This window comes from Pseudonaja textilis, chromosome Z, assembly GCF_049901715.1.
Source record: "Pseudonaja textilis isolate UNSWEBS1 chromosome Z, rPseTex1.2, whole genome shotgun sequence".
NCBI classification, from domain to species: domain Eukaryota; kingdom Metazoa; phylum Chordata; class Lepidosauria; order Squamata; family Elapidae; genus Pseudonaja; species Pseudonaja textilis.
In genome coordinates, this window is record NC_142008.1 from 19,605,081 (window position 1) to 19,618,395 (window position 13,315).

Consider the following 13,315-nt stretch of genomic DNA (forward strand, 5'->3'; position numbering starts at 1 on the left):
TTTTAAAAGAGTTTAAAAATCCTGAAGCTCCCCCATCTGCAGAGCACAAGAAATGGCTCTAGAAAATTCTAGACTGGCCACTTTGCATAACTTCGTCTGTTGTAGGTTCCAGGAACCCAACAAGCAAAAAAATTACCACAGCTCCTGATCATCAAAACTTTGCCAAATGCTCATATAAAGTCAGGATTAATTTCAAATTCACATTCATCCACAAACATTGCTGTATACCGCATTTCAAAAAGAAAGAATAATTGGTATGAGATCCCCTGTGTGGAAAAGAGTAAACATACATCCAAAGGAAGAAAATATATTACAGAAAGAAAGCAATTACATATTAGCCAAAGGTAAGATGAACATAAAGGATTACAGAAGAACACCTACATGTTCTGAGGTGAAGGCAACCAGCCTTGGAATAGCTGCCATTCCTTTCTCTTTAACTTCTGGGAACATCTTGAAACGTGCAATCAACATAGCATACATGTTAGATATGGCACCACCTGGAGACCACAGTAACAAACTGTTACTTTTTTTAAATTCACACTTTTGCATACAAACTACGCTTGATATAAGAACCTTTTTTCAAAAGTAGACATTTTTCTCAGGGCTTAATCCAAATACAGGTGTCATAAATTCTCACTCATTCAGTTTATATTCATTTGCTGAATTTTGAAGGCAGATAAACCATGTAAGGAAATAGAAGGAGACAAAAGCGATAAAAATACTGTATAACCACATTTTACTTTTTACTCTTGTTTGAATCCATCTGCTCAATGACCCTTTCACTATTAAAAATTGAACTTCTTAGGAAGAATTTAGAAGATTCAGTGCTATTTTTAAAAAAGTTCCTATCACCTTCCCTTAGTTTCTTATCTTGCTGTTCTAGATTTGAAGGAATAGAGAATTTTACCTACGACAACTTATAGTACTACTTTTAGAATGTACATTCTTCACTGATCAAAGAGGTTTTTTTAAAAATATAATCTCAATAGAGGAAAGCTCAAGGTTGACTCATCTTTCCATCCTTCCAAGGTGGGTAAAATGAGGACCCAGATTGTTGTGGGTAATAGGCTGACTCTGTAAATTGCTTAGAGAGGGCTGTAAAGACCTGTGAAGTGCTGCTGCTATTGCTGTTTTGACTCTGGCAAGTAGATTTGGGTTCTGCTTAAAAAAATAGAATGAATTTTGCTTTCCTTACAACATAATTATTTTAAAAAGAGTTCTGTTAATTGAATATCTAATCCAACAGTCTCATTGAAATTAGCTTCATTCACTGAGATAAGTCATTAAATAATGGTTTGTAAATCATAATTGGCTCACATTGCATGTTAAGTAAAAAAAGTCATATCATGGCCTAGAGTAACTGTAATAGCTTTGATAAGTTACTTACATCATTAAAGAAACAAAATAAGGCATGCCTGTTCAAATTTCCTAAACGAGAACATGAGCTGCTGTAATATCCATAGAGCACTCCTATCTTCATTTACTAGACCTACAGAAGCCTGACCTCATTGTTAAATACTGTAATTTCTTATTTATTTCATACAAATAAGTGAATATTATGTACTACAGAACTAAGGAGTGGATATTTCATTTGATTGAATGTTCTCTATCATTTGATTCTTTATAAAGTGGCACAATTTGCTTGAAGGAACTTTCTTCAAGAATAGACAGTACAGTTTGTGTTCTCAAAGTCTCTGGATTGAAATAAATGTGCATCTTTTTTATAACCAGGAGAGAATATTAAGAGCAAAGGTTGAACATGCTGCTTCTCATATTAAGTTGCCTTGAAAGGTATTGTATATCATTAGCATGAAAGCACAAAGAAGCATCACTTACCAGGTGAAAAAATTCCATCACCAGCACCTCCTGGCCAACCAATTATTTCTCTCATTTTTCTTAATGTAACATATTCCAACAGTACAAACACAGGAGCAATTTCATAGGTGAACCTAGAACATAGCAATTTCTGCATCTTATTGATTCAGTAACAGTATTGATAGAATAACTCACTTCATAGAGCATAGAATATAGAATAATAGAGTTGGCATGGACTGGAAATCTTTTAGTTCAAACCCTGCTTAAACAGGAGGCTCTTATAACTTTGTTTGCTTCAGAGTTATTGCTTAATTATTTTTTCCAATATTATTCCAGGTATTGATGTCAGGCTGATTGGTCTGTAATTTCCTGGATCTGTTCCCCTCTCCCACTTTTTTAAAGTTGGGAACCACATCAGCTCTTTTTCAGTCCTCAGGTAGTTTCCTCATGCTCAAAGAACTTTGAAAGATATATTTCAATAGTTCTGAAATCATGTCTACCAGTTTTTTTCAACATTCTGGGATGTAGCCTGTCAGAACCTGGTGATTTGAATCCATCTAGAGCTGACAGGTGTTCTCTTACTTTATTTTTACATATTTGCATTCCTAACCTGTCATTTACAGTTCTGTTTTGGGTGGGTGGAGTTGTGTTTTCTTTTTACATGAAGACAGATGCAAAATATGAATTAAGTAGTTCTGCTTTTTCACTGTTGTCCATTATTTCTTAGCCATCTTTGCCCATTAGTGGACCAATTACATTTTTAACTTTTTTCTAGCTTTTTTATATGTTGAAAGAAACTTTTTAAAATTGTTTTTGATATTTGTTCCAAGTCATACTTTGTTCAAAGCCTTAACTTTCCTAACTTCATCTTTGCAGGTTTGGGCTATTTGTTGGTATTCTGCCTTCGTCATACGTCCCTCTTTCCATTTTTTTCTCAGTTGGTCTGAAAGTTCTTTGTGCAACCATGTTTGGGTTTTCTTGGTTTCCTTGTTTTTCTTTTTTTAATGGTATTTAATTGGATCATTTTTCAGTTTCCCAAATTTCTTGAGTTGATTTCCCCTTTCAGATTTTCATCCATGGGATCCTTCCAAAGCTCTTTCTGAGTTTGTTAAAAATCAGCTCTTTTAAAGTCTGAGAATTTGGTTTGACTGTTCTGTTGCTTGTGCCTTTTTTATATTGAATTCTAATATGACACGGTCAATCTCTCATAAAATTCCTGCAATTCCAACCCTCTCTATCATTTCTCATCTGTTGGTAAGAATAAGATCCAGTATAGCTGTCCCTCTAAATGGCTCCTCTATCTTTTGGGTGATGATGTTGTTGATAGGTGGGTCAGGAATCTATTTGATCTCTCATTTGTTGCAGAGTTTGTCTCTCAGTTGATGTCAGAGTAGTTAAAATCCCCCAATGCTACTGTGGTATGTTTCCTATATAAGTTGGTTAAGTGATGCAAAAAGTTCATCTATTTCTGATGCCTTCCTACATGCCTTCCTTGATGCCTTCCTTGATGCCTGAGACTACAGATCCAAAATACTACTGGCAAAACAAGAAAGAAGAAAATTCAACATATCGCTGTCTGTGGAGCTTCTCAATCATTCAGGTCATGGTTGTCCGAAAGGTGCTTTTCCAAAAAGCAATTGGACTTTTTTGGGTTTTTCCCGCCTTGAAAACATTTTCCTTTTCATCTAAGAAGCTACTTCAGAACTGAACTTTTTATTCTATCTTTTCTGGAGAGGTACCAATGACTGTTTTCCCCATTTGCCTCCCTTAATTTTAACAATTTCATGTTCTTCATGCTTTCACGAACATATTATTTTCTGTTTATCTGTTTAGCTATGCACCTCTCAGTATTTCTATAGAACCATTTTTCATGCCATATGCTACCTTTTTACTCTCTCTTTTTTTCTTTCTTAAAAAGAGGCATGCAAAATATAAATGCTAACTTATCTGCTGACATTGGTAAATATGAGAGTCAAGTCATTTTCTTGTCTCTAAAACTTGTGGACTAAAAAATAAATGTATTAATATCCATGAATATGACATTTTATCTGATTAATTATTATTCATTAATTATGAATGCAAGTATGTTTGTTATAATTTGTTCCTTATAACTGCTTTGTGAGCATTACCCCTGAATTAAAATAATCTTTAGACCAGTTCCTACCTGAATTTCATGCATGCAAAATGGACAAACTCTGGCAACGAGGATTTTTTTAATAGTTGCTAATTTAAAGAAACAAATATTTTGCATAGACAGTAAGATAGTGTACTTTATTTCTAAAAACAATCTAAGCTAATTTCTGAGTTAATGATGCTTAAAAGGATCTTATTAGTCAATTTACATACTTACATATTAGTGTTAGCTGTAGAAGTTAGCCAATCTGCAGCTAATCCAACCATATCCAATCCAGTTGAAAGCTGATTGAAATATCTGGGATGCCCTGCAAAACATCTGAATAAGCTCCATTGAAAAATATAATCTGTTATTATATTTCTATCACATTCATATTTCCTGCTGTCCATTTTGGCCATAAAATCCCAACCTCATTGCATTTGTATGGAATTTATATGGCAAACAGCTTCAGTGAAAACTCATTATTTTTAGCTTTTAGCAATGAGGATGAAAGTTCTGTATAAAGAGACTTTTGTTCAGGCATTATCAGCATTACCATTGCTCAAAATGCCTTCTTCTCTTAAAAGGACTAGATGGATCTTTTCCATTTCAGAAAAAGAAACAGATTGAAATTGACAGTTGAATTATATTACAGTATAATTGCATGAAGAGCATCTTATATGAATTCAAGGGAACTTAACTTATTTTAAAATTATTTATTTTCTCAAACTAGGTAAGAACAAAAAGAAAAAAGATAAACAGAGTTAGCATAGTAAAATATCACTAATATTTTTGTCTTCCCTTCCTCGCTTCCAAAATAAGAGAGAAAAGGAAAGTAAGAGAAGAGAGGATATGAAAAGAGAGGACACGGGAGGGAAGAGGAGAGGAAGAAAGGAGAAGGAAGGAGAGGGGAGAGAGGAGAGGAGAGAAGAAAAGAAGGGAAGGGAAGAGAAAAGAGAAGAGAAGAGAAGAGAAGAGAAGAGAAGAGAAGAGAAGAGAAGAGAAGAGAAGAGAAGAGAAGAGAAGAGAAGAGAATGCAGGTAGGGAAACAGGCAGGCACAATGTGCCTGGAAATTTATCTAATAAACAACACAACTTCATAAAATTTGTACAAATTGTCCAAATTGTTCCTCGCTTCTATGTTGAATAGACCATATATAGCAGCCATTCATTCCTACAAATCAGCATAAATGTGATGTCCTTATATAATCATGACATTTGGTCATCCACATGCACCATTCTTGATAGTCTAATAAATACTGTAGAGAAAGCCATCAAAACATAAATGTTCTTAATAGAAAGTAAATGATCTTATTACAAGCCTAAGCCACAAAACAGGATGAAAATATATAATATAATATATAATATATAATTATAATTATAAATATATAATCTTCTTGTTCTCCACTCATTCTACCTCTGTCCTCCACAAATAATGTTTCACAATCTTCCACTAGTTTTTGAAGAGATCAACTCTAACATGTTTCCATTCAGATCATTGGCAGAATTTACAGATATCAGAAATAAATTTTACACAAGTTGTTTTGTCGCCAGTAAAGAGACTCGCAGACCGGAACTGAATTCAGCTCTTTAATAATAACAGTAACTTCAACTGCAGTTGAACTGCAGCAGCCCTTTTTATAGCAGCTGCTCCATGGCTCGCAACCAATGACATTTGGTTAAACTTCCCGCTGCTATTGGCGGCCAATCAGGTACTAACATTACTAACCAATTGTATCATTGCTTCTGTTAACCAATAGGAACATTGCCCTAGAAGTCTTTATTTAAATACACTACACCCCTCCCCTCTTGGTTCGTTCCAATGTAACGTAGCGCAACATAATGTAAGCGCAGGTAGGCGGAGCTCTTGTGAGTCCTTGTTGACCTGCGCAGTTCAGCCCCTGTGTTGGTTTCCGCACGTTTGGACAGGCCAGCCATCCATTCCTCTCTTCCCTCTGGAAACTCCTGGAAGGGTGCCTTGACTGCGCCACTTTGGCCGTGTCTTGGGATTGTTGGTCTTACTCTGCGGTCTGGGCTTGCTGGATGGGCAGCGTGGTCTCCTCGCTGTGTGTGGGGGCAGGTCGAGTTGGCCTGGCTGCTTCTCCCCGAGGCTCCTTCAACTCCTCTTGTTTCTCGAAGACTTCTAAAAGTAAGTGATTTTTATTTTCTTTATTAATTTGTCCCCCCCCCTCTGGATTTTTCATTATTATCTGGGGGTGTTTGGAAAATTGTTTGTTCTGCATTTCTGGGAACGTCGGTGTCTCTTTCGATATGTTGGGACCGTAGCTGGTCAATGTGTCACTTCCACGATCTGCCATCGGTGGTTTCTAAATGGTAGGAACGAGGGCCAGTGATTTGAGTAATCGTTGCCGGTAACCACAATGGTTCTCCAGTAAGATTTTTTGCGTAGACTAAATCGCCTGGTAAGAAAGAGTGGTACTTACTGGATGAGTCTGGTGGCTTTTCTGGGTTGTAGGTAGGGTGCAATCTATCCAAGTAAGATCGCAATTTCCTTCCCATCAAAAGTTTAGCTGGGCTCTTGTTCATAGTTGTGCATGGTGTTATATGTTGGATGGTGAGCATGGTGTTGAGTTTCTCTTGCATATCACTTCCGTCAAGCCTTTCCAGAGTTTCTTTTGTAAAACGAACCATGCGTTCTGCTCTACCGTTCGCTGCCGGATGAGCTGGCACTGTCAAAGCAAAGCCAAGGCTGTAAACTGTGGCCCATTGTCCGATACTACTACATCTGGTAAACCGTGGTGACAAAAAGTTTTTAAAGTTGTTTGGTGATGGCTTCTGTGGTTGTTGAACTCATGATGATGACTTCCAACCAGTTTGAATAGGCATCCACGATGATTAGGTAAGTATAACCTTTCGTGGGGCCGGCAAAATCCATATGGATTCTTGACCAGGGGCCTTGAGGTGTCTCCCATTTGAGGACTGGTGCTGAGGGGGTGGGTGGGTCTGGAAGATTGGCATTTGTTACATGTTTTAACCCAGGCTTCAATATCTTTATCTATTCCTGGCCATCAAACGTAGCTTCTGGCCAGGGACTTCATTTTTACTATGCTGGGGTGTCCTTCATGTAGCATGGTTAGCACCTTTTCTTGTAACTTTTTTGGAACCACCACCCTGTCTCCCCACAAAATGCACCCTTTTTCCAGTGCTAATTCAGTTTGCCAGTTTTTAAATGGTTTAAAAGTCTCGGTTTTCATGTTTTCCGGCCAACCCCATCCCACCCAGTTCAATATCCGGCTCATCAGTGCATCTTTAGCTGTTTCCCTGGCAATATCTGATGTGGTGATTGGCCAATTTGACATCGTTTCAATTTGTAGTGTCTGTGTGGTGGGAGCTGGATCGTTGTCGTGCCCTGGTAGTGGTGCGCGGCTTAAGGCATCTGCGTGGGGTATGGTTTTCCCCGGGTGATAAATGAGTTTGTAACTGTAAGCTGCTAGAAATTCTGACCATCTAGTCATTCTTGGGGACAGGATATTAGGGGTTGCTGTATTGAATCAATACTGATTTCAATGTGATTAGATCCTTAATTTTTTTGAATGCTGTTTCTTCTTGGTGGCCCCATTTCCAGTTGGCTTTTTTATCGAGAAGTCTATGCAGTGGTTCTGCTACTGTTGCCTTCTGTGGCAGAAAGACATGATAAAAATTAATAAGACCCAAAAAAGCCTGTAAATCCATTTTGTTTTTGGGTCTGGGGGCTTCCTTAATTGCTTGTATTTTTTTTGTGTGTGGGGTGGATTCCTGCTTCATCAATAAGATATCCCAGGAACTCAACCTGGTTTGTGGCAAGTTGGCATTTTTCTTTTTTGACCTTGAGTCCTGCTTCTCTAAATTTTGTCAGAACTGCCCTTAAACAGTCTTTTAGTTGTTTTTTGTTTTCAGCAGATATTAATACATCATCAAAATAGGGCACCACCCCTTTTAGACCTTGTAGAAGGTGTTCCATTAGGCTCTGGAAAATACCAGGGTCTATGCTTACGCCGAATTGTAATCTATTGCATTTAAATGCTCCTCTGTGTATAACGATGGTTTGTGTCTTGGCTGTTTCAGGATCAATGGGTAATTGTTGATATGCCTGCGTGAGGTCGAGTTGTGCAAAAATTCTGCCTCTTCCCAATGAATGAAACAGGTGTTGGACTACTGGGACAGGGTATGCGCTCTGCTGCAATGCGTGGTTCAGGGTGGTCTTATAGTCACCACAGATGTGCACGGATCTGTCAGGTTTTATAGGGGTCACAATTGGGGTCTCCCATCTGGCATGGTCAGTTGGCTCTAGAATCCCCTGAGCGATTAGTTTGTTTAGTTGTTCGTCAATTTTAGATCTTAGTGCAAATGGTACCCATCTGGCTTTGAGTCTAACTGGAGCTATGTTCGGGTTTAAGTTAAACGATATTGGGGTCCCACGGTACTTGCCTAAGGTCCCATCGAACACGTCATGGAATTCTTCTATCAGGTCTTTTTCCCAGTCAGTCATGGTGGTGGTGTTGATTCCTGTCACCTCAATCCCGAGCGGTTTGAACCATTCCAAACCAAGCAGGCTGGGGCGATCTCTGTCAATGATGGTTAATGGCAGGATCTTGGTGTGCCTTTTAAAATTTATTTTGAAGTGTCCTAGCCCTACTACCGGTATTTTGTTACCCTGGTAGTCCTTGATGATAAGGCTTTGCTTCTCAAGTTCTCTGCATTGTATATCGGGAATTAAGCTTTTTATTGTGTTCCATGACACGATTGATAAATACGAACCAGAGTCTACTTCCATCTCGCACGGCTTGCCTTCAATCAGGACGTTGATCCAAACCTTCTTAGTGTTTGTTGTTCTGGCCGTAGATAGTTGTGATAGTTTGGTGCGTTTCTTCCGTTTCATCTTTCCGTTGACTTTTTTTGTCACGGTTCCAACGGCTTCTGGTTGTCCTTTCTTTGTTTCTGGGGGGGTGGGTACTGCCTTGTCCCCTTGAACTATAGCTCTTTTTGTTTCAGCATACCCTTGCGATGTGCCCCCGTTTCTCACAATGCCAGCATGTGGCATCCAGGAATCGACACTCAGATCTCAGGTGGTTTCTGCCGCAACCCGCACACTGGAACTCAGATCTTCTGCTTCGTCTCTCTCTCTCCAGTTCCTTTCTGAATAGAGTCTGTTCACTTCCTTGTCTTCGTCATCTGAATCGGTTGATGATTCGATGTCCTCATGGTGAGAGGACGTGGCAGTGTGCTTTTGGGTTCCCTCTGTCTTCTTCTCTTTGTTCATGCTTGGGCTGCCCGCCATATTCATCTGCTTCATTTTTGCTGCAGATTTCTTTGCGACTTCAGCGGAAGTTGCTTCAGCAATGCCTTCATTGACGGTGATGTTTGGTCGGCTTAGTAGTTTGCTCTGTAAAGTTGCGTCTCTTAGTCCAAGGACTATGCGATACCTCATGGCTTCGCCCATGTTGAGGAATTTGCATGCTCCCCCAATGTCTCTTAATGCTGCTATGAAGTCTCCAATGCTCTTGCCTTCTAGTTGGTCATGCTTGTAAAACTCATGTCTTCTAATTAGGTTGTATATGGCCGGTGCATAATGGTTCCTCAACATCCGATTCAGGTCTGGCCATGCCATCTGTTTAACATCATTTGGTCTTGCTAATACTTTGGCCATTTTAAAAACAGTCGGACCACAATGCGTTAGGAATACGGCTCTCTTCCTTTGTTCGGTGATTCCTTGCAGCTCGTTGCTTTCTAAAAACATCAGAAATCTGTCAATGTACGACTCCCAGTCTTCTTCGGCTGGGTTGAACGGTGTGGGTGGCAAATTGTTGCCGGCCATCTCGTTGGTCCTTTGGTTGTTGTTGCCACGTGTTTACGGTCTTTGTCTCTTTAATTCCACCTTCGTCGCCAGTGTTCTGTCGCCAGTAAAGAGACTCGCAGACCGGAATTGAATTCAGCTCTTTAATAATAACAGTAACTTCAACTGCAGTTGAACTGCAGCAGCCCTTTTTATAGAGGCTGCTCCATGGCTCGCAACCAATGACATTTAGTTAAACTTCCTGCGGCTATTGGTGGCCAATCAGGTACTAACGTTACTAACCAATCGTATCATTGCTTCTGTTAACCAATAGGAACATCGCTCTAGAAGTCTTTATTTAAATACACTACACCGTTGAAGTGTTTTTTTGAAAAAAATAAATCAGCAATACTTGAAATGTGTAAATAAACTCTTGCTGATCTTATTAAGGGAAGAACAGGACTAAATTTGACATCACCATTCTGTGTCTCCTTGCACCTTTTGACCCAGGGTAACTGTGAATTTTAGAAAATATAAGAATGAGTTTCTGCTTATTAGAAGAATAATTTTAAACAATGCACTAACTTTCTAAAAACAAATGGACTTAATTTATATCTAGATTTGGATAACTAATCTCTATTTGACTGGGAACTTTATAATTCACTTATTTTTTCCCCTGCTTAAATTAAAATACTCATGTAAGCCAACTGGTACCAACTTAGTGTCTTCCAGATATGTTGAACTGTTCCAAAATATTCAGCCAGCAACAGTGGGGGGATTCAAATATTTTTACCACTGGTTTGGTGGGCGTGGCTTGGTGGGCACTCTTTGCATGCATGCACATACTTTGCGTGCATGTATGGACCAAACACGCACTTTGCACAGGGGCAGAGATGTTCTAGCTCACCTCACACAAGCCTGCACTCTCCAGATTGCTTCAGCAGCTGCCGCATGGCACTCCGCTGTGCTGCGCAAAGGAGCTGTGCTTCAAATTCAGAGGATAAAGGTGAATATGGGAGCCTGGACGGGCAGGTTGGACCAACCGCAGAGCGGTGGAGAGAATCAGTTTGATCTCCACTGTTCATCACCGCTACTGGCTTGGTAGAACCGGGCTTAACCAATAGAATACCACCACTGGCCAACAAGGTTGAAAGGTATTCTGGGAATGGAAGTCCACCATAGCTGGATGATTTCAGTTATGAAAAGATGCTCAAATTCTCACTGCTAGGAAAGGTTAAATGTCTGAATTATTTGGATTTCTTTCTAGCCCTTTTCTATAACAGTTTAACATATCTACATTAGTTCAGGTAGATCTAAAGTATAGAAGATTTGGAATTCTGTCCTGTAGGATTTTTTGCATTGTAGTTAATTCAGATCTGAACAGATAAAAATATTTCAACTGTATTCACAGTTGCAGTTGCAAGCAAATCACAACTAGGCTTAATTTGCTCAGCAAGTAAACAGTTCAGACATTATAATTGCTAGATCCATACAATACAAAACCTAGTAGCTAGATAGCTTCTAGATATCAACAAAAAAGGAATGCTTTTGTTCCTTTTTTCATTTCTGGTCAACTGAACTTTGCTGCCCGGATAAAATAGAGTAGCCCTTTTCTAAACCACAAAAAAGACATATTGCATATTAGCATATTCGGGTGACAGGAAGGGCATCCGTTTTAGCTCCATTCAGTTGCCCTGACTGTACCATGCAAGGGATTGTGGGGTAATTAAAAGAAGAAAAAGAAGAAGAAGAAGAAGAAGAAGAAGAAGAAGAAGAAGAAGAAGAAGAAGAAGAAGAAGAAGAAGAAGAAGAAGAAGAAGAAGAAGAAGAAGAAGAAGAAGAAGAAGAAGAAGAAGAAGAAGAAGAAGAAGAAGAAGAAGAAGAAGAAGACATATTAGCACATTCCTGAAAAGCAGCCTTTTGCCATCACTGGTTTTTTAAAGTACATTTAAAGTAAAACTGAAATAAATATTATTTTAATTGCAATTTCCCTTTACCTTTAAAATGAATCCAACCACCTTGTAGAAATCTTTATTTCTCCTGTTACCAATTACTGCTATATTTCAGAATTAGAAGGACCAGCCAGAATACTGAGTATTCATGATTAATCATAACCCATGTGATAAACAACTAATGATGATAAGGTAAAAGGAGGAAATGGAAGGAAAGAGGTGAAGATATGAATTTCCCAGGCAGCTGAAGACTATATTACTTCTTCCTCGACAGAACATAATGACAATAAATCATCAAATTTCCTGTTCATTGTGATTTTAAAAAAATCTGATAGAAGTTATCATCACTGGTGTGTTAAAAATGGTACACGAGAAAAGAAATCCCTTTAGATTGATTAGTTCATTTATGTGGTTTATTCCACTGGCTTATATATTCTAACCAGTTTCGAGATTTTAGTAAATTTTGGGGTGGTATTCTTTCATACATAAAAGAAAAGTTTCCTGAAGTTGCTAGAATAGTTAAAACACATATACATGTGCTTAACCATGCAATACTTGTGTATTTAGTCCTGTCTCAGATTCAGGACCAAGGCATGAGAAGATTAACAGCTGCTTCACCAGCATTTGATTTTTGAAATAAGCCCCAGACAGCTCCTCTTTAAGATATATAACATCTCTATCTGCAAGGGAAGCAGGAGGTACATCAGGGCTATTAAAAATGGCATACAGAAACTGAAAAGAAAATTATCTCCCTTGAGCAGTCTTACATCAATCACATGCATATCATAAAGACTTCGGTACCAAAAGGGGTTTTGCTGTCATCTACAGAGTGACACACAAAAGCTGAACAGTGAGGTTGTGTGGGTGAAATTAAAGGAGGAGAAGAAGGTTAAAGCAGGCAGCAAAACCAATTACTCTTTTAGATAGGGAACCAGAGCCTTCTGTTAATTTAGTTTAAAATTATGGTGACTGTTTTGGAAAAGCAAAGTGTAAGGTTTGACTTAAATTTGCTTGATTTTTATCCCTGTTATTATTTTTTTAAACACATTTAGCCCATGTTTGTTCCAGGATGGTGTTGTGCTACCTGTACAGAATGATTCAATGAATAAAATAAAGCAGGAGGGAACAAGTAGGCCAAGGACTTTTACTAGGTTAGTACAGGTAGTCCTTGAATTATGATACTGTTCATTGTCTAATGACTGTTCAGAGATACAGTGCAACTGAAAAAAAGTGACCTAGGACCAGTTCTCATATTTATGACTGTTGCAGAACCCCTAAAGTCAAACATTCAATTTTCACATGCTTGGCAATTGTTGTGTATTTACAATGGTTTTCAGGATCCTAGGAATCATATGCAATCTACCCAAGGAGCTTCAGACAAAAAAAAACAGTGGGGGAGGTCAGATCCAAATAATGAGACGATTCACTTAATAATTGTAGTGATTCACTTAATAACTATGCCAAAAACATCATCAAATGGGGTATGACTCACTTAACTGCCTTGGTGAGCAACAGACATTTTAGGTTCAGTTGTGGATGTAAATCGATGATTATTTGTATGGCTCAAGGGGAATGTAAATCTAGGCTTTTCAATGTGCTAATGAAGGTCTACGGAGGGAATATTTTTCCCCATTCCATTCATTTCATTCTATATTTCCTTGT

The 13,315-nt window shown here is 38.5% G+C and overlaps 1 protein-coding gene across 2 annotated transcripts in view; it reads right to left on the bottom strand.

Annotated features, from left to right (window-relative positions):
* The window catches only part of GAD2 (glutamate decarboxylase 2), a 50,630-nt gene that overhangs the window by 23,907 nt on the left and 13,408 nt on the right, over positions 1-13,315 (bottom strand). For both annotated transcript variants that reach the window (XM_087917748.1, XM_026710018.2), the window contains exons 5-7: positions 4,166-4,256; positions 1,837-1,949; positions 382-497 (exon numbers count right to left, since the gene is read on the bottom strand). In XM_087917748.1, the coding sequence (XP_087773874.1) occupies positions 382-497; positions 1,837-1,949; positions 4,166-4,256 (320 nt within the window). The remainder of the gene's footprint in view (positions 1-381; positions 498-1,836; positions 1,950-4,165; positions 4,257-13,315) is intronic.